Genomic DNA, 21026 nt, shown 5'->3' on the forward strand with positions numbered 1-21026 from the left:
GGACATCCGGCAGCGACTGAAACAGTCGCTCCAATGGGAGAGCAGAGTAGAGCAGGGGAGGGTTTATCCCTGTTATGGAGACCTGCGGTGTCAGACTCCTCGGACGGAAGGGAGAGGAGGCTGTCCAGTGAGACTACTTTCCCCCTAGTCTCCATTCAATAGACAGCTGATAACATACTGAAGTCAGTCTCCATCAGGGTAGGGAATTCACTTTTTTAAACAAGGGCTATTTTTGCCCCTGTGAAATATATTTCTGGGGCATTTTGAATAATTTACAGGGCAATTTTATCAAATGTTGGGAAATACCTTAGTTGCACCTATGTAGCATGACAGACCAATCAATGACTCTTATCCAAACCTATTTTATTTCTAAAAGTTCATAAACAATCACAGTTAAAGATCCTCATTTCCTATCTCATAGCAGACATAATACAGACAGATAACAGACAGTACAGACATACTGAAGTCAGCCTCCATTCAATAGACAGCTGATAACAGACAGTACAGACATACTGAAGTCAGCCTCCATTCAATAGACAGCAGATAACAGACAGTACAGACATACTGAAGTCAGTCTCCATTCAATAGACAGCTGATAACAGACAGTACAGACATACTGAAGTCAGCCTCCATTCAATAGACAGCTGATAACAGACAGTACAGACATACTGAAGTCAGTCTCTATTCAATAGACAGCTGATAACAGACACTACAGACATACTGAAGTCAGTCTCCATTCAATAGACAGCTGATAACAGACAGTACAGACATACTGAAGTCAGCCTCCATTCAATAGACAGCTGATAACAGACAGTACAGACATACTGAAGTCAGCCTCCATTCAATAGACAGCTGATAACAGACAGTACAGACATACTGAAGTCAGTCTCCATTCAATAGACAGCAGATAACAGACAGTACAGACATACTGAAGTCAGTCTCCATTCAATAGACAGCTGATAACAGACAGTACAGACATACTGAAGTCAGTCTCCATTCAATAGACAGCTGATAACAGACAGTACAGACATACTGAAGTCAGCCTCCATTCAATAGACAGCTGATAACAGACACTACAGACATACTGAAGTCAGCCTCCATTCAATAGACAGCAGATAACAGACAGTACAGACATACTGAAGTCAGTCTCCATTCAATAGACAGCTGATAACAGACAGTACAGACATACTGAAGTCAGTCTCCATTCAATAGACAGCTGATAACAGACAGTACAGACATACTGAAGTCAGTCTCCATTCAATAGACAGCTGATAACAGACAGTACAGACATACTGAAGTCAGTCTCCATTCAATAGACAGCTGATAACAGACAGTACAGACATACTGAAGTCAGCCTCCATTCAATAGACAGCTGATAACAGACAGTACAGACATACTGAAGTCAGTCTCCATTCAATAGACAGCTGATAACAGACAGTACAGACAAATTGGAGGGTAGGGCTCTGGAAAACCACATTAGGAGTTTGAAAGTAGGAGGAGGAGTGCAAAGAACAAGGCCTTATTAGACAGAAAGAGCAGCAGGGAGGTTACTATAGTTCATTGCATCTGGGTGACTCAATAAGGAAACTACTATAGTACTGTAATATTAATTATAGTTGCTTCCACAATGATCACCACCATCGAGGACTATCAGTTTGCGTCACAACCCAACTGGCAGAGCAGCATGCGTGCAGCATGCGTGCAGCATGCGTGCTGCAGCTCAAACAGCTGAGAAAAGCCTAAAGTAGATAGTTGTGTATGTGTGCCTGTAACCATGAATAATACAGCAGCTAAACTCACAGGTATGAGAGGTCTGGCATGCTACGTGCCATGTAGCTGTCAGCATCCATGATGTCTGTGATGTCGTCTGATAATAGACACACGGTGACTCCAGGGTTGTGTGTGTGTACGTGCCCACTGCCCACATGCATATCTGTGTGTGTGTGTGTGTGTGTGTGTGTGCATGGATTGGTTATGTATCAATGGTAATATAATGTGAAGTGTGTGCACATTGATGGAGTTGTAATGTTCAGCACCCTGGAGAAATAGATTCCATCTGATGGGGAGAGATCAGAGAGACGCATCTATTCTCTGTAACAAAGTAGAAATGCTCGGTAGCTAGATAGGCCCGTCTTTCTGCTCATTTTCAAGCTTAGTTATTATTTTTGAACTATTCCATCAATAGCCACATCCTCCAGTCCATCGTGCTGGTCTGGTTGAACCTTTGGTTTATACGGTTACTGATAAGTACATTCCTTTGATAACTACATTGGGTGAATGTAGGCACATTGTAAAGCGCTTTGGATAAAAGCGCTATATAAATGCAGTCCATTTACCATTCCATTTACCATTTACATTCCTTAATATCCATCACTGTGTCTTCATTCAAGTATTTAGTCAAGCATCGAGCATCAACCTTTCATATCAGCAGAAAGGTTTGGGACCGATTGCGATATTTCATTTCAAAGCCTTTATCGGCCGATACCCGATGACCTGCCGATATCCTCCTATATCCGTTGTGACAGACGTGGGAGGAGCTATGGCTGCCATGTGCCCACTTCCTGTCAGTCAGCCCTGCCCTTGTGTGTTCACCCCCCCCCCCGCATCCTTTCTCATGATTCTTTCCTGTGTTTTGTCTTCCAGGGGAAACATGCAAACCACACAGAGCACTTTCCACCGGAAGGATTTGGTGAGTTTCTGCCCGTCTAGACGTCAGCTTTCAGCAGGTTCTGCCCAGACTGTTCCCTCACTCCAATGTCAGGGAACATCGGCAAGGAAGTAGTCGAGGGTCATGTGATCACCATCCAAGACAGCTCAGTTTAAGTTCATCACACATTCCACCTTCAAGCGAGCACCTTTTGATTCTGAGCCTTGTTGGTACATAGTTGGTACATATTACTAAAAGATCATCCACTGTGGGTCAAGGAACTTTATTCATTTGAGCATCAAATGTAAGCCACATTCAGACATAACTGGAAAACTGTCAACAGTAAAGTGTTTTGGCATATGGCCAGATCACACTCGTATTCACCTTATGTAGCCACGCCCATTTGACCCGGTTGTGTGGCCGTATCAAAACTTCCGGCTAAAAATAATAATAAAATTAAATTAAAAATGGCTGCGCTGCTCCAATATCATCTAACTCTGAATTAACTACGGTAATAATTTTTCCAATTGTATGTAACATACCAAATAAAAGCAAATGGCAATGTCTAAGAATGCAACGCCATGTAACTGGCTGGTAAGTCTCGCATTCCAGGGAATTACGTTAACGTCTGCGGGTCTTATTGACGTTAGTGGCTCGCGCTGCCTCGGAGGAGAGACAACTATCTGAAGCTTTCTTTGTTGGAGTCCAGGTATGTTTTACAAGAAAGTGCTCGTCATTGTCGACGATAACGTTATCTGACCTGGCTAACAGTGGATACTCGCTTGCTTGCTGTGTACCGGCTCAAAGTAGTAGGCTACGTTCTTTATTTTACCCCTTCACTGTCCGCTCCAAAAACAACTCTATTATTTTGCGCAGTGACCGCCAGAAGTGGATACGTAGGTGTACCTTGGGCTTGTGTCTTGCCACTTCATTATACGGTACCATATGTCTTCATTGTGTTTGAACTTGTCACCCTCTCGTTGCAGTCCAACCCAACCCCGCGGTGCTGATGGGGAACCCCATTCGAGCGTTCACGCCACCCCTGGGTGGCACACCAGCTGCCATGGGCAAGTCCCCCAGCCCCGTTCAGAGGATAGATCCCCACACAGGCGCCAGCATCCTCTATGTTCCAGCCGTCTATGGGGGGAATATGGTGATGTCCATGCCCCTGCCTGTGAGTCTGCTGCTGCTCTTACCACACAGACACTGCATATTGTGCCAGTAACAGTGCTGCTACAAAGGCTATTATTACACTGGTCACTTTTAGAAAATGCACTTTGTAAGCATGAGATTACAGCTACCAGAGTATGTATACTGAAGGGACTATATATATCACTGCATGCTTTAATTTAGTCAAAATTCACATGTTGTATGTATATGTATATGTACTAGGCACCTCGCGCGTCATAGGGGAGGCTACATTAAACTGAGACCACTGACGCTTTTAAAGCAACTGACAGTAGCAGCTAGCAGGGCACTGCCAAGGTGGCCTTAGGGATCTCAGGGCATCACGGCCAGAGGGAGGGTGCCACGGAGGCCAGTAACTCCCACCCGGTCCATTACGTGTGTTAACCTCCTTGTCCTGTGTAGCTGTGTAGTGATCAGTCATCTTTTTTTCCCTCCTAGTTGCCTTGGCCAGGTTACCAGAACCGCTTTGCCATGGACCCTCGCATCATGAGCCAGCATGCAGCCATGGCCTACAACTTCAACCTGTTGCAGGCCCAGAACCGAGGCTCCCCCATCCCCTACAGTGGGGTGGCCCACCCCTCCCCCCTAGGAATGGGCCAGCCCAGTCCTGACAAGGAGCTACAGGCAGCAGACCCCATCAGAAATGGTGTGTTGAATAATGATTTGCTAAATCAATCAACCACCCCAAATCATTCAAGACTCAATCATACTGTCATTTCAGGACATTAGCTATATGTATGTATGTGTATATATATATATATATATATATATATATATATATATATATATATATATATATATATATATATATATATATATTGTTTGAAACCGTATTGATGGTATCTTGGCCAGGGCTCCCTCAAAATAGAGATTATGCAATCTCAATGGGACTCACTTGTTAATAAAGGTTTAATAATGAATAAATGAATCAAGCTGTCAGTAGCATAGATGGAGAACAAGATGGCAAATAGTTTATGACTTGTGTGTTTTTGTTTTTTGTTTCCTCCCAGGTAAATTAGAAGGGTGTCCAAAGTCGGAGCAGAGCCGTCTTCAGACACCAGAGAGGAAAACCTCCGACATGAAGGACAAACAGGCAAGTTGCTGAAATATATATTTTTTTTATATAGACACATATTCCCCAAAATGGACCATATATTATGTGAAAAGCTTGTTTCAAGGTATGCTAAGTGTCAGTGAATTAGCTAACAGTAATAGCCTTGCTTCTGTTTTTGGACTTTCTCTTGATGTTTGGTCTTTGTCTTTGTTCCAGGGAGACTTAGACACAGGCCAAAGTCGAGGTGTAGACGCTCAGACGGACGGGCTTGGGGGGGGATTCCCCAATGCACTGCTCCACCGGAAGGACCCCTCAGCAGGCCAAAGACCCCTCAACTATCACCTGGCACCCCCCAACCCGGCGTTCCCCCCGCACCCCGCCGGGGGGAGAGCCTTCCCCCCGCAGTACCCCGTTTCCAGGCTTCCCTATCGAGTCAGCCAGCCCCAGCACCCCGCGATGGCCCAACAAGGTCAACAGCAGCTCAGCCCCGCATACTCTGGTGGGAGCCACAACCCTTCCTTCTTCAGCGGGCCTGTCCCCCCCCACAGGGGTGTCCAGTCCCCTACTTTGGATGGGCCGGAGTCTGGAGGGGCGGAGGAGATGAGCGCCCCCATGAGGACTCCCATGGGCCACCATCCAGGCCTGTCACAGCCCAGCAGGGTCAACAGCTTTGGGGAGGATGGACAGGACGGAGGGCTGGGAGATGGTCTAGGTGAGTGGGAGCGCCATCTTTTTCTTCTTGTATTGGGGAAAAGGCAGATTGTCCAAAAATGAGCGACTAGAAGTTAAACATTTTCAAATGAGTGACTATAGGAGTTAGACATTTTAGAAATTTGGAAGACTCTTGTTTAAGGAGAGATTCTCATCTCTAGTATGAGTCTCTGAGACAACTCCAGGCACTTTAAGACTAATGCTGTCGTTGGCCTTCCAGAGCTCCAGGGTGCCTTGCCTCTGGAGGCACTAAGCCAGCAGCAGCAGCAGGCAGCCAGGCTAGGCCAGTGGGGGGAAGCAGCAGGGCCCGGACCTTTCCTCCAGGGCGGCGTGGCCTTCCCTCTGCCCCAGCAGCTGGCCCACCTCGCCCAGCCCGGCCTGGCTCGCTATCCCCATCAGCTGCTCCGGGCAGCCAGTTGGGGCCTGGGTGCCGGTATGGAGGACGAAGCTGTTCCCTCTGCCTCCGCTGGACCGCCATTCACCAGGTCAGACTACGCCTCATCTTGCTACTGTGTGCGTGATGAACTACTTCTGAGTCAAATCAAGTTTTACTCCCAGTTGTTCGAAGCTAGTCTGGTAACTTGGTGGTTGATGCACATTACAGTTTTCTATGTGAACATTCTATAATAACATTTTATAATTTACCCGTTCTGGATAGATGCAGGATAACTAGTGTACATGAAGGTGGACTTCTTATTGTTTGTTTTTTTATTTCCTTTTAGGCATCGAGCGCCCAAGTATGCCCCCTTAGGGATTCCATCTGCCATTCTTTTTTCCATTGACATTTTGTACAATGCTTATAACCAAGCAAATAGGCTATATTTAGAATCAGGGGAGACCATATAACATTTCACTCAGACAAAAAAAAAAGCGGATTAAAATAAATAATAAAATCTACTTTTTGTTTTTACGTTTTGGTCCGAGTGAAATGTTCTATTGTCTCCTCTGATTCTAATTATAGCTGAATCGCTTGATTTGACCAAGTGAAAAAAAAAATTATAAGCATTTTATGAAATGTCTATGGAAAAAAGAATGTCCTTTGGTTCATTTGCATAACCTAGAAGGGGGCGTGGCTTTGGATCTCTATTGCTTGCCTTTATTCTCATCCTCCGCAAAAATAATATCAATATTAATGTATTTAAAAATAATTAAAAAAAAATTACTAAAAACGACATGCCAAGTTCCAAAGAGTAAAGCAATGCTTCTTCAACCGCCAGGTACCCAGGCCTCTTGAGAGAGATGCCCCCACAGGAACAGCCTGAGCCGAGGGAGGCAGCAGAGATGCAGCCCCCGCCTCAGTCTCGTCTCCTCCAGTACCGCCAGGTCCAGTCCCAGGCCCGTTCCCCAGGTGACCCTTCATCCCCTTCAGCCGCCACCTCCAATCACACCGGCCCCTTCCCCTCGGGGCCCTACTCCCACGACACCGGCCGCGATCTCCTCAACGACAGCCTCCTCAGCAACCCCGCTCTGCAGCAGCAGCAGCAGCACCCTGGGAACCCCCTCTACAATCCTGGTAGCTACCCACACCAGCCACCAGCCCACTCTGCCAGCCCGCCTCCCTCCCAGGTCAAGTACCTGCTTCAAGAGGGCCAGTGGTCTCACAGCGGAGCCGCGTCAGTGGGCCCGCCGCAGCAGAACCACCTGATGGGGAACCAGGGCCACGGCTTTCCTTATGGACTGCCCGTCATGGCTCACCACAGCAGGCAGGAGCAGGTCCACCTGATGCAGCTCCACCACCAGCACCAGCAGCAGCAACAACAACAACAACAACAACAACAACAGCAGCAGCAGCATCAGAGTCAAGGGCCAGGACAGGAGTCCTACCACCCACTGTCCCCCAGAACATCAGCAGCCACAGCCCATCACAGTGTAGATGAGGTGAGCCTTATTTATGTAGCATATTTTTGGGCTATTAAGTGTAACAAATCATTTGAAAAAGGGAGGGAGACCTTTGACAAACAAACAAAAATTGCGGTTTTCACTTGTGCTAAGATTTGTGATGCAATTTTGACATAGCAACTCCTGTAATACAGACCTCAGAAAACACGAATACCCAAGAAGAGTTTCCTCTAAGTCAGGGATGGGCAACTGGCGGCCCCCGACCGACCTCACTCAGTGTGGCCCTTGGGTCAATAAAAAAGACGTTCTTGAATATTCCACTAACTAACCAACTAGGGTAGACCACCCAAATCTGTGTTTTTATTTGACTGTACATCCCAGAACATGGCGCTAATGCCGTTAGCATTGTCCATCCACATACTGTTTTAACGTTAGCATTTGAGCTAACACTATTGTAACAAACTAGGATGCACACTGCTCATGCAACATTACTAATGTGATTAATATGACATATTTGGGTGATGTACCCCATCAAATTGCTGTAGCAGGCTTAGTTTTAAAGCTAGAGCGAAGTCACATATGAAACTAGCAGAGCGAATGCATCCATTGGTACCAACCATCTCATGCTAGCTTGTTGGTAGCAACCATCTCATGCTAGCTTGTTGGTAGCAACCATCTCATGCTAGCTTGTTGGTAGCAACCATCTCATGCTAGCTTTGTTGGTAGCAACCATCTCATGCTAGCTTGTTGGTAGCAACCATCTCATGCTAGCTTTGTTGGTAGCAACCATCTCATGCTAGCTTGTTGGTAGCAACCATCTCATGCTAGCTTGTTGGTAGCAACCATCTCATGCTAGCTTGTTGGTAGCAACCATCTCATGCTAGCTTGTTGGTAGCAACCATCTCATGCTAGCTTGTTGGTAGCAACCATCTCATGCTAGCTTGTTGGTAGCAACCATCTCATGCTAGCTTGTTGGTACCAACCATCTCATGCTAGCTTGTTGGTAGCAACCATCTCATGCTAGCTTTGTTGGTAGCAACCATCTCATGCTAGCTTGTTGGTACCAACCATCTCATGCTAGCTTGTTGGTACCAACCATCTCATGCTAGCTTGTTGGTAGCAACCATCTCATGCTAGCTTGTTGGTACCAACCATCTCATGCTAGCTTGTTGGTACCAACCATCTCATGCTAGCTTGTTGGGAAGGGGGCTAAAAAAAAAGACTCCAAAGAGGCGGGATTTTGGCGAGGGGAAAACTGGCATGGCCTTTTTCAAAGGGGTCCCTTGACCTCTCACCTCAAGATATCTGAACGAGTCTCCCCTTTACAGAAAAGTGAGCAATATGCTTATTTGAAAAATGCATTACGAACATGACCAATAACATTGAGGGCCATGGCACTGGAACACCTAAGTGGAAGGGAACCATCAACAATGATATTTCTTACACCTGCTTTACTTTCTGCTTTACCGCCTCAAAGCCGTTGCTGTGAAAAGGGTCTATTGCACCTTTAAGCCCAGTCATCATGTGTTTCTCACTGCGTGTCTCTCCTGCACAGTATGAACCCAGGGGTCCAGGCCGGCCCCTGTATCAGCGCCGCATCTCCTCCAGCTACTCAGACGACTCGTCCCCTGCCAACGCCCACAACGCCCTGTCCCAGCAACCCCAGCCCTGTCCGTCAGACCCCCAGGACCACCCGCACCCGCATCCCCACCCACAGCAACATCAGCACCCGCATGCGCCCTACGGCTACCCGCCACCCGAGCTCTGGCCCAGTAACGGCGGAGGCCCCGGCCCGTTCCAGAACATTCCATGTAACGGAGCCGGCACACTCGCTCAGCACCGCGACCTCCTCTGTGAGTATCAGCCAATGCTTTGTCTTTGAAACTGGGCTCTATTGTTCTTAGAAGCACGCTAGAGAAGCAGATTTCACTCAGGTTTTGTCATTTGATAAGTTTTCTATTCAGTCTGCAACAGTGTCTGTTGCTGGCATGAAACGGACATGACAAGTGTCTGTTGCTGGCATGAAACAGACGTGACGAGTGTCTGTTGCTGGCATGAAACAGAGCCTTTAACCTGATTAACTAAACCCCAAGTCGGAGTCTGATTTAGCTTCTCCTGTCTTTCCTCAACTCACCCCATCATCCATGGTCTGGTTTCCTCCTCTTGGCTCAGCAGTGTCCTCCAAGGCTCTCCGTCAGGCGGAGGAGCAGGCGAAGGCGGAGGCGGCAGCAGCAGCAGCAGCGGCGGCTGTGGCGGCTGCAGCAGCGGCGGCCCAGCAGCCACACCCACACTCCCTCAACTCCCTCCAGCACCTCGGACAGTTCCCACCTCTCATGCCCAACAACAAGCAGCAGCAGCAGCAGCAGCAGCCCCCGCCGCCGCAGGCCCCCGCCGAGCCCAGCCAGGGCCCTCAGAGTCAGGGCAAGCCGCCCACCATGTCCTACGCCAGCGCCCTGCGCGCCCCGCCCAAGCCCCGAGCTGTTCGCCCCGAACAGGTCAAAAAGAATAGCGACCCGCTCTCCCTCTTACAAGAGCTGAGTATAGGAAGTTCAAATGGTAGCAATGGGTACTATTCCTACTTCAAATGAGTGTCACCCCCCACCCAGTATGATCCCTCGATAAGTGATTAAAAAAAAATCAAAAATCAAATAAAAATAAAAATATTAAAAAAGATATTAAAAAAAGCAAAACATTTACCAAAAATACAAAAACATGGTGCAAAGTGCTTTTACAAATTGTTTCTATCAATACAGGTAGTTTTGTTTTCTGCGTTTTGTTTTGTTTTGTTTTGTTTTGTTTTAACTTTTTATTTGTAACAGTCAAATCTTTATTCTGTTTCACATATCTGTGAAAAAATATGACATAAGTATATATAATGAATGCATTATTGGTATATATACATACACATTATGTATATATGAATATATACTTATATTATGTACACTTGTATATGTACGTAATGCTAAAAAAAATAAAAAATAAAAAAAAAGTTGCAAAAAAAATTTAAAAGGCAGGATTTGGTTGACCACTTAGCTACCTGCATATTCTTTTCCTTATTGAAGTTGGTTATTAAATGAGTATGTTGATTTCTTTTTCTTTTTTTTGGTCTCGTCTTCCTCAGTTTTGAGTGGACTTTCTATGTCTTGATTTTCATACTACTGTAGTTGTGGTAACGGACAAAAGCTAAGTGGTCAACTGACACAGAAACTATATGGAACATTGTATAGAAGTAGATAAATTTCCTCTAATCTGTACATATAAAGAAAATAAATGACTGAATTGTATGCCACAGACATGTACCTAAATTCCTGTATCATGCTAGCATTTACATTAGAATCGCTTTTTCCTTTTTGTTTTGCTTCTGATCTTTAATCCTTACCTGGAAATCACCTTCCGTGATTCAATAGTTAAATGTGATACTTTCTTTATAGTTGACACACAATCACAAATGCATCCAAGCATCAATTACTGACAAATAATACAAATATTGATATGGATTGCCTTTTAACTTTCCTTCTCACCGGTCAGTGACGAGAATGGATAGCGTGTGAAAATTAACATTGAAAGGACAACCATGTTATTCCTTTGTCCATTTTTGTTTTCAGGATCAGAGAAAATCAGACACGGCTCTTTGAGATGGCGATAGGTGAAATCAGCCCAAACTGCTTCCCTTTGCTGCTGATACACAATGCGTTTATTGTTTTATTTTGTATTTTTTTGCCGTTTGTGGCTGGGTTCATTTTCAACTTGTCTCAGTTCAAATGTCGAGAAAATCTTTAGCAGTCAAGTTGCTGTTGAACGAAAGGTATGTTTTTTGTTTTTTTGTGTTTTCCGGAAAGGCTGCAGTAGTCAGAGGGACTGTGAAAGTGCAGAGAGGGGTGAGGTGTGAACATTTAATGGTGCGATATACGAAAAGTCGACTTGTCTTTGGCCTAGTTTACACGACAACGCTCTCCGGCATAAAACGGCAAACCTTCGTTGTGTTTGGGCCTGTCTGTTTACATGACAACGGTGTTATTTGGGCCTGAAAACGCAAAAAAGTGAAACCAGGTTCCAGAGTGGATTTCTCCTTAGCATCACTGTGGAAAGTGGCAAAACGCAATTCATGTGATGACACGGCCCCCTTCGCCATGGAAGACAATGAAAAACAATATAGGAGCGTCAATAACATTATATATGACACAAGTGAATCGCATTGGCATTCAACAAACATCGGTCTAATAACGATTTGCTGAAAACACATAATAGGCAATAAGTGCCGGCTATTACCGTGACCGTCCATGCAATAATCGTAATTTATTAATTACAGACCCTCAAACTTGCGGCCAGATACATCCATTTCCTTTGCCAGGGGCTGCGAAAACAGCTGTTTTTGATCTAGCGTTTTTATTCAGATGGGTCTTGTGCAAAACAAAATGTCCTTGCTTCTTTGACTTGGGCTATAAACATGGAGGTCCCCAGATAAAGCCACACCAGCCATGTAAGGAAGACGTGCCTTCAAACGAGCTGTTTTGACTTCCTTGATTTTGTGACATCACAAAGTAACACTCATTTAATTTGCCCACTTAATGTACAGCGCCGCCATGAATCTACGGGTTAAAATTTACTTTTCGAAGGCAGCAGATATTCTTCCAATTTGTCTGTGTTCGGTGTATTTCGGATCACACAGAAAAAACGTTACAATGTGCATCAATAAGGCTATTATTTTTTTACGTTCTAACCGGAAGTTTCAGTTTTATTCTGGCTGACTTGACACTGCTTGGGGTGTGATGACATTTGCGGTTCCAATCTGCATGCAAATCGTCGTCACAAACGCTGTGTATAAACCAGTGGGCAAGCTCTGAGGTTTTCCCATGAGGACGCGCGGAAGTAATCCTGAAAGCTGTAGTTCCTCGAATGGCCACTTGAGGACTCAGAAGTCCCGTTGTTCGCATTCTCCCCCCATGTTAAAATGCCCCACAGTGACTAAGCATCTTTACAGCCTGGACTGAAACAGTTTTGGTCTATATAGCTAACTTCACGTAAACTCTACATGGGTCATTTCTTATATAACGCGCTCATTTGGAGTAAAATAGATGATATAAAAGGGGGTGATTGACAGGTTGCCTGTCCAGTGATCGCGCAGCTTGCCGATCACGGACCAATAGCAAGCGGAGCTCTGGGAAACCCCCATCTCACGTGAGCTGCGCAAGGACCCCGAGATGGCGACAGACAACACTTTGCTGCAAAATGGGAGTCTTAAAAAAGAGTGGATGGGTTTGTCCGTTATTTCGGTCAGTGGTATAAACACAGAATCAAAGGCCAGAACGCAAGTTTGCCGTTTTATGCAGAGACCATTGTCGTCTAAACGTGGCCTTGGTATCTTTTCATCTGTGCATAATCTACGAGAGGTGACATCACGGAAGTCGTTCCTGGCTGTTTCCCCCCCCCCCCCCCCCCCCCCCACACACTTTTTCAATAGAGCAATCTCTCTTCGTAATTATTGCATTTGATGTATCCTTTCATATATATGATTTCATGAGTTTTCTTCTCTGGTAATCCACAAGTTAATGTGCATTGAGTGTAATGCCCCCCATTAAAAAGAAAAAGAAAGAAAAAAAATCTGCCCACGTCTCGCAGTCACCCCGACAACGCTTGTTTTTTCTTAAAGCTTACAACACATGGTGCAACATAACGGTAGGAGCAGGGTCACCAGCCGGTACCAGCCAAATGCTGGTCAAATATACCGAAACCCTGAGGATTTAAGACTTATCAGTCAGTAAAATTTCAAATGATGCTGATACAAAAAGAAAAAGAAACAGCCACCCAAATGCTTTGTCCTGTTATATGTATGTAATGAGTTTTTGCCCCTTCCGCAAATATAACTTCTCGTTAGCAATAGCCTAATTGGTATAATTGTAATGTCACTTCTGCAGAAAGCTAATACCCTACGGCTACTAACTTCACCCTTCGGTGTGTTTTGAACAATCAGCAGAGAACGTCACAGTTCTGGTTATCTTTCACGTTCTGTTCATTGTTGTAACTCCAAGGTCCAGATTTAAGAGGTTCGTCTTTTTGACTTAGCAGTGAACAACACATACTTGTAAATATGCATTTTCTAGGTATTTACAAAACAGATTTTGGGAGTGCCTCAATTTTGTAGAAGCTGTTCCGAGAAGAGGTATGCCCTTTTTAATTATGCAAATTCAAATAAATAAAAAAAATCAAGAAACGGACGACAACGACGACCCGGTTGGCGGTTGCGACATCTCGTCGTGACTTCTTAGATTATTTCTTTTTCTTTTCTGATTTGGCAAAGAGGAGGCTTTGTGTTGCAGCTGTATATGAAACGAGTTATTTTACTGTGCAATACATATTTTTAAGTGAACTAAAAAAAAACTTTGGAAACTTGTGTTTGGATGGTCATATCTCTACTGTTATTGTATGCTCAGTAATTGTATGTTGTCGGAGTGCCTGTTCATTTCCCTTTATTACGCTGTCTCATTTTTTTAAATCCTGCATTTGTGGGATGAGCAGCACAGCTGATTATGCGAGTAGCGCCAAAGTCAAAAGCACCTAATTGCCCTGCCAATGTCAAACAGTGTATCCTGTTGGTATTGACTCTATTGTTTTGAGTTGTTTGGGGGATTGGATGATTGAATGAGGGAAATGAACAGGCTTTCCTTTAAGATAAGATACAATACTGAGTATACAGTAACAGCAGTGATATGATCATCCAAACACACGTTTCCAAACTGTTTGGGGGGAGTTTATATGTTGCCGGATTTGTCCTCTACTGTTTTCTCACTACTTCACAGCAATTTTATCTTTTTGTTCACCGGTGCTTTGTGGTTCAAAAATATTTTTTAATTTATTTTCTTTCTTTTCCCCCTTTTTTGGTGAAAATTATTTTCTTTCCATGCATGTTGAGATGACCTGGCTGGTTTATCCCTGTTTTTTATCAAACAGTTTGTATTGATTTGTGGAGGAAACAAAAAAAACGAGAAAAGAAAAAAAATCTAGCTTTTGTTCACCCTACAGAGTCAAATTTTGGTATATTATTTGATGTGTAAATTGAATTGTGACATTATGAACAAAACTATTATAATATTTTACTAACATGTCAATGAAATATGTAATGGTCATGTAAGTTTTTTTTCTGGAATTAGCAGGGCTAAAGCTGAGGTTGCTCCCCAGTGTGTGCCACGTTGACTAGGCTTTTGATGTCTTTTGGGGCGGGGGTATAAGTGTGAATCAGATATGGATCCACACAACAGTTGTTGGCTAATCTCTCAATTGTGCAATACTAATACTTAACCGCTTCTCATATATTTGAATTTCTGAAGCAAAGGAGGTTGAGCCAGGGATTTTTTTTTGTTTGATTTTTAATAGAGATCTTTTGTTTTGTTTGTTGCTGATACATTTTCTTTTTTGTGCTGTCAAGTCCAAAACAAATTGGGATTAACTTTGAGATTCTTTTACTTTTCAGATTTGAAACTCTTTAACCACCATCGCTGCGCTGCATCTAAGGCTGGGTATCAGTACTCGATACCTTTTTAAGATGTCAAACGAAATAACCCCGTACCAAGTAGTATTGAAACTTCTCCAGTCAAACGATACCTGTTTGTCTGTTGTTAAACTAAAGAAAAAAAGAAAAAAAAATGTAGACAAATCTAGAAAAATGGCTATTTGTATGGTTTTGCTCACAGCCAATCACCACAAGCGTTTTTCGCTTTAGTGCGATTGGCCCACTACCACAGCAGCTACAACCCATTCAGTCTGTGGTGCGTGGTTTAATTGTGCATTCCATTTGTATTGGGAACTAGGAATTGACAAGGTCAAAGTTCGGGAATGACCCTTATGACGTCACCTGACCTCGGATTCCCTACCCCACTCGCAGAGCCTCACCAGCTCCGACCTCAAAATCCAAGATTCAACATTAGTGCAAGTTGTAGTAAATAGTGTTTATGAGCAGGTCTGTCTTATTTGTGTCTCATTAAATCAGCTGCACGCACAGTATTGTCTATCTTCTTTCTATCTGTGGACATGTTGCTACGGTGTTTGCGCAAACTACCACGGAATGCATTGTCAACCGTTATTGCTAAAGATGGCTAGCCTGGCTAGAGCTAACGCTGGCTGGAATGTGGTCAACTCGGGTGCAATGTCACTGAACTGGGATATTTCTAGTTCCCGATACAAAAGGAATGCGCCATGTGACCGAGTATGCGGTTCAGTACTCTATTGAGATGGGTCACTGGTACTGGTATAATTTTGGATACGATACCCAGCCTGAGCCACAACACATACATAGCAGCACTTTTCTCAATCAATGCCTTTTTTAAAGAGAAAAAAACAACTTGTGTGGCACATGTGGAGGGAGCAACCTTTTGCCCAGCCAGTAGAGGGCACTGTGTTCCGCCTTTTCTAAATACCACGTCTCTTCTCGCTCTGTTCTCCCTCCTGTGTTCTTCCCTCTCTCGCTGCAGTGACTCAATGGCACACCTGTTCTCCCACAGTCTCCCCGGTCGCTCCCATCGCTTCCTCCCTCGTGGGTACAACATCATGAATAGATCTGTTTCACTCTTCTTCATTTCAGTTGGTGGTGGTTATAATAAGGATCTAGACTGTGTTTCAAAGGGTTCTTTTCTTTTTCTCCTTTTTTTAATTTGTTTCTCTATTAAAGTGTTTTTATTGAAACTGCTGGGATCGCTTTGTCTTTTGTTTCCTGATCCATCGTCTGGACGGGGAAGCTGGGTCACTGTCTGGAGGCACTGGCAAAAAAAAAAAAAAAAAATCAAAACATTGATGTCAATGGAATCATTGGGTTCACTCGTCTAAATTCAGTGGTGTTTTTGATCTCGATATCAGGGTTCCCACGGGTCCTTGAAGGTTTGTGAATTTGAGGGGGAAATAAAGGCCTTGAAAGTTTTTGAAAATAGAAAAATAGACATGGATTGTTGAAAGTGCTTGGGTTTATGGATTTTGTGCAAGAATAGAAATCGTTATCACAGTTGAGAAGTGTTTCCACTCTGGAGCTCTCCTTGGTGCTGAACCTCTGTTGACTGTCTTGTTGCAGACTCTCAGCCACTCGGAGCCACTGACGGATGAATGAATCCCTGATATGAGGTTTCTAACCAAAGCCAAGGTCTGCTCTCAACTGCAGTGTGTCTCCAGGTGCTGAGGGAGTGTCAATATGTCTCGACATAAGGATTCAAAAGGTGTTGAACACAGCAAAGAACATCAATTCAAGTATTGCAATGACTTATTAGCCAACTCATGCATTGTGTTCGCTTTCACCTTTATTTCAATGTTAAACTTTTTCTCACCTTTATTTCAATGTTAAACGTTTTCTCATATACCGGTGTGTATATATATATATATGTATGTATATATATATGTATATATATATATGTATATATATATTTCTTTTTTCTTTTTTCTGATTTTCCCCCATTTTTGCCACAATTATACTTGGCCAATTTATCCCCATGCTGCCCTATTGGCTGCCCCGGTCGCTGCTCCACCCTCTGCCGATCTGGGGAGAGCTGAGACTAGCACATGCGCCATTTCCAGCCGCTCCTTTTCACCTGACAGGGGGAGCTTCACCGGCAGGATGTAGCACGTGGGCAGATCACGCTATTCCCACCAGTTCCCTTCCACCCCGACCAGAGGAGGCGCTAGTGCAGCGACCAGGACACATACCCCCAATCCGGCTTCCCACCCTCAGGCACAGCCAATCGTGCCTGTGTGGACGCCCGACCAAGCCGGAGGTAACGGGGGTACGAACCTGTGACCCTCATGTTGGTAGGCAGGGAATCTACCGCTACACACAAACGCCATAAAAGGATTCTCCGATCTTAACCGGTATTAAAAAGGTCTTAAAAAGTCTTAAGCTGATGAAACTCAGACACCCTGGTTTAGAATCAAGGTCAAAGTGTTTATTAAACGGGCGATGTGTCGCATTTACAATGTGACCTATCAGCATGCTGAGTGACCTATCAGCATGCTGAGTGACCTATCAACATGCTGAGTGACCTATCAACATGCTGAGTGACCTATCAACATGCTGAGTGATCTATCAACATGCTGAGTGACCTATCTACATGCTGAGTGACCTATCAACATGCTGAGTGATCTATCTAGGCAATAAGTATGGTGGAAACCAGGCTCCATGATCTACCTGTGTAATAAACTGCCATGCAAGCAACACCCACTCAACCTCGGTCTCCTCCTCACACCTTATGACAGTTGGCAAAAAAAAAACAGATCTCACAGACAGGTTTGCCAAAGCTTAGCAGTTTACTTTTATTTTCATTAGAAAGTTAAGATTACAACATTACACAAATTCTAATGTATTCTAGCCTATAACTTTTATTAATCACATGCTAATTCCAAAGAAACAAAAAGACTGCTTGCATTTAGCAAGGAAACTACCTAGGTAGGTGGTTAGCGATAATGGGTCAAATATGAAATATTAAAATGCGAACTCATACTCGTAGCACTCCGCATCCATTTGTTTTCGACTGTTTTGTCAGTGGTGAATCTACAGTAACGCGACACAACAACAACAGCTGGGCTGTAGACTCCCACCCCAAATGTTGAAAATGGCCGCTGTGTGAATAAGGTCAATAGTCTGCAGCTTCCACTACATTCAAATCGTCCTCTTGCTTGATGTTAACATTTGACTCTTCTTCTTCAGTGCTTCTCAACCTTTTTGAGCCGCGACCCCCAAAAAACTTTAGGCTGGCCGGGGTTCACAACCCCCCTTCCCGCCGTTGCCCAACCCAGCGACAGTGCGCACGCATTCACACACGGATTTCACTCACTGAAATTGTTTGTGTAGTTTATACAGCTATATAATCCATATACCATTGGTATGGGAGAGTGAATCATCATGGGAGGTTTTTTCTCTTTTGACAATGATCCCGCGACCCCCCTGGAGGGTCGCGACCTCCCTGGAGGGTCCCGACCCCCAGGTTGAGAACCACTGATCTATTCAGTCAAACATCAAATGGGAAAAGTGACATTTAGAACTTGCAGGCGAGACAAAATCAATGTACATTACTGTATTATCAAAAAGAAATATAATATTAAGAAATAAAATGCAGTATTGTTATGAAAACCCTGTGGGCTTTTATATCCTTTGTACTTTTGTCCATAGAGGAATAGAATGCCGTAACATGTATCAAAGCGCTCATGACAGATGAAGGTGAACAGAGAAATCTTTATCGGTTCGGCTCCCAGTGAAATTGGAAGCTGTCGACAAGTCAAAGTAAAAAGGCATTGTATGTGCACCTGCTAGAACTGAACCCTTTCCAGCATGGCAGTGTAAAGACCAGTGCCCCACACTGTCTGGGTGTTTAGCATTCTGCCTGGTGCGCACACACACACACACACACACACACCTGCTCAGAACTAATCAGACTACACCATTCGTTTTCTCACTACGGGACCTTCACAGTCTTCATGTGTCCCCAATAAAAAATACTAAAAACTGTGATCTGAAATTAAAGACTCCTAATGTCTTGTTTTGAGATGTATGTAAAATACTCAACTTTGAATAATAATTTGTGTCTGAAATGGTTTTTCCCCACACAAAAAGTTTATCTTGTCAAAATCCTTAAAATAACCACTCCTTCTCCCTTGTAAAAAATTCCAGAGGCCGTGAATATGCAAATATATGTCATCTCAAATGTTTTCCTGCTGGACACAAGATGTCTCCTACCTCACTGTAAAGTCCATTCTCAGTGTATAGTGCCTCACTGTAAAGTCCATTCTTAGTGTATAGTGCCTCACTGTAAAGTATATTCTCAGTGTATACTACCTCACTGTAAAGTCCATTCTCAGTGTATACTACCTCACTGTAAAGTCCATTCTCAGTGTATACTACCTCACTGTAAAGTCCATTCTCAGTGTATAGTGCCTCACTGTAAAGTCCATTCTCAGTGTATAGTGCCTCACTGTAAAGTCCATTCTCAGTGTATACTACCTCACTGTAAAATCCATTCTCAGTGTATACTACCTCACTGTAAAGTCCATTCTCAGTGTATACTACCTCACTGTAAAGTCCATTCTCAGTGTATAGTGCCTCACTGTAAAGTCCATTCTCAGTGTATACTACCTCACTGTAAAGTCCATTCTCAGTGTATACTACCTCACTGTAAAGTCCATTCTCAGTGTATACTACCTCACTGTAAAGTCCATTCTCAGTGTATACTACCTCACTGTAAAGTCCATTCTCAGTGTATAGTGCCTCACTGTAAAGTCCATTCTCAGTGTATAGTGCCTCACTGTAAAGTCCATTCTCAGTGTATACTACCTCACTGTAAAATCCATTCTCAGTGTATACTACCTCACTGTAAAGTCCATTCTCAGTGTATACTACCTCACTGTAAAGTCCATTCTCAGTGTATAGTGCCTCACTGTAAAGTCCATTCTCAGTGTATAGTGCCTCACTGTAAAGTCCATTCTCAGTGTATACTACCTCACTGTAAAATCCATTCTCAGTGTATACTACCTCACTGTAAAGTCCATTCTCAGTGTATACTACCTCACTGTAAAGTCCATTCTCAGTGTATAGTGCCTCACTGTAAAGTCCATTCTCAGTGTATAGTGCCTCACTGTAAAGTCCATTCTCAGTGTATACTACCTCAATGTAAAGTCCATTCTCAGTGTATACGACCTCACTGTAAAGTCCATTCTCAGTGTATAGTGCCTCACTGTAAAGTCCATTCTCAGTGTATAGTGCCTCACTGTAAAGTCCATTCTCAGTGTATAGTGCCTCACTGTAAAGTCCATTCTCAGTGTATATACTACCTCACTGTAAAGTCCATTCTCAGTGTATAGTGCCTCACTGTAAAGTCCATTCTCAGTGTATATACTACCTCACTGTAAAGTCCATTCTCAGTGTATAGTGCCTCACTGTAAAGTCCATTCTCAGTGTATAGTGCCTCACTGTAAAGTCCATTCTCAGTGTATAGTGCCTCACTGTAAAGTCCATTCTCAGTGTATATACTACCTCACTGTATTCTCAGTGTATAGTGCACTGGAGACTGAAGGACGAATCAGTGTGACATCACGACAACAACAAAAAGTACTTCCGGGTGCCACTGCAGCAGAAACAAAGCTGAAAATCTGCCAAACAAATGTTAATATCTTAAAAAATATACATGACATTGTTTATATTCTGACATTGTGAGTGAGCAGAAGTAGCTAAACGGTCTGATGTGTAACAAGTGACATCACACACTCAAGGCTGGCTCCGTAGGGTCCCGTTATAAAGGTTGAAAAAAGTATAAAACTTAAACTGCGATTTCTCCAAGAGTACAAAAGATAAATTAAGGTGATAGGGTCCTCAAAGTGGTGACTAGTTTAAAGTTTAAATGGAGTGTCTAGCTTAAAGTTTAAACGTCAGTTGCACCCGGAAGTATAGCCAATCCATTTGTTTACAAAACGTGCCGATTTGTCCTGTTGGACTGGAATTGGCTTCCAAACTATTTGTGATGTCACAAATCATGCTCGTAGGCCCACCCCCTAAAAATGTGATTTTCAGTGAGCACAGGGAAACTTTCCACTTTCACTAGTTTTTTTTGTACTTTAATAATGATG

The 21026-nt window shown here is 43.8% G+C and overlaps 1 protein-coding gene across 1 annotated transcript in view; it reads left to right on the top strand.

Moving 5' to 3' along the window:
• helz (helicase with zinc finger) overlaps positions 1-16119 on the top strand; it is an 82530-nt gene extending 66411 nt beyond the window's left edge. The window contains exons 25-33 of the mRNA XM_083655657.1: positions 2644-2689; positions 3634-3821; positions 4274-4481; positions 4846-4932; positions 5110-5601; positions 5821-6085; positions 6818-7478; positions 8995-9292; positions 9615-16119. Of these exons, the coding sequence (XP_083511783.1) occupies positions 2644-2689; positions 3634-3821; positions 4274-4481; positions 4846-4932; positions 5110-5601; positions 5821-6085; positions 6818-7478; positions 8995-9292; positions 9615-10027 (2658 nt within the window). The 3' untranslated portion in view covers positions 10028-16119. The remainder of the gene's footprint in view (positions 1-2643; positions 2690-3633; positions 3822-4273; positions 4482-4845; positions 4933-5109; positions 5602-5820; positions 6086-6817; positions 7479-8994; positions 9293-9614) is intronic.
• Positions 16120-21026: the final 4907 nt, after the last annotated feature.

This window comes from Poromitra crassiceps (assembly GCF_964638095.1).
Source record: "Poromitra crassiceps genome assembly, chromosome: 19".
Taxonomy (NCBI): Eukaryota; Metazoa; Chordata; class Actinopteri; order Beryciformes; family Melamphaidae; genus Poromitra; species Poromitra crassiceps.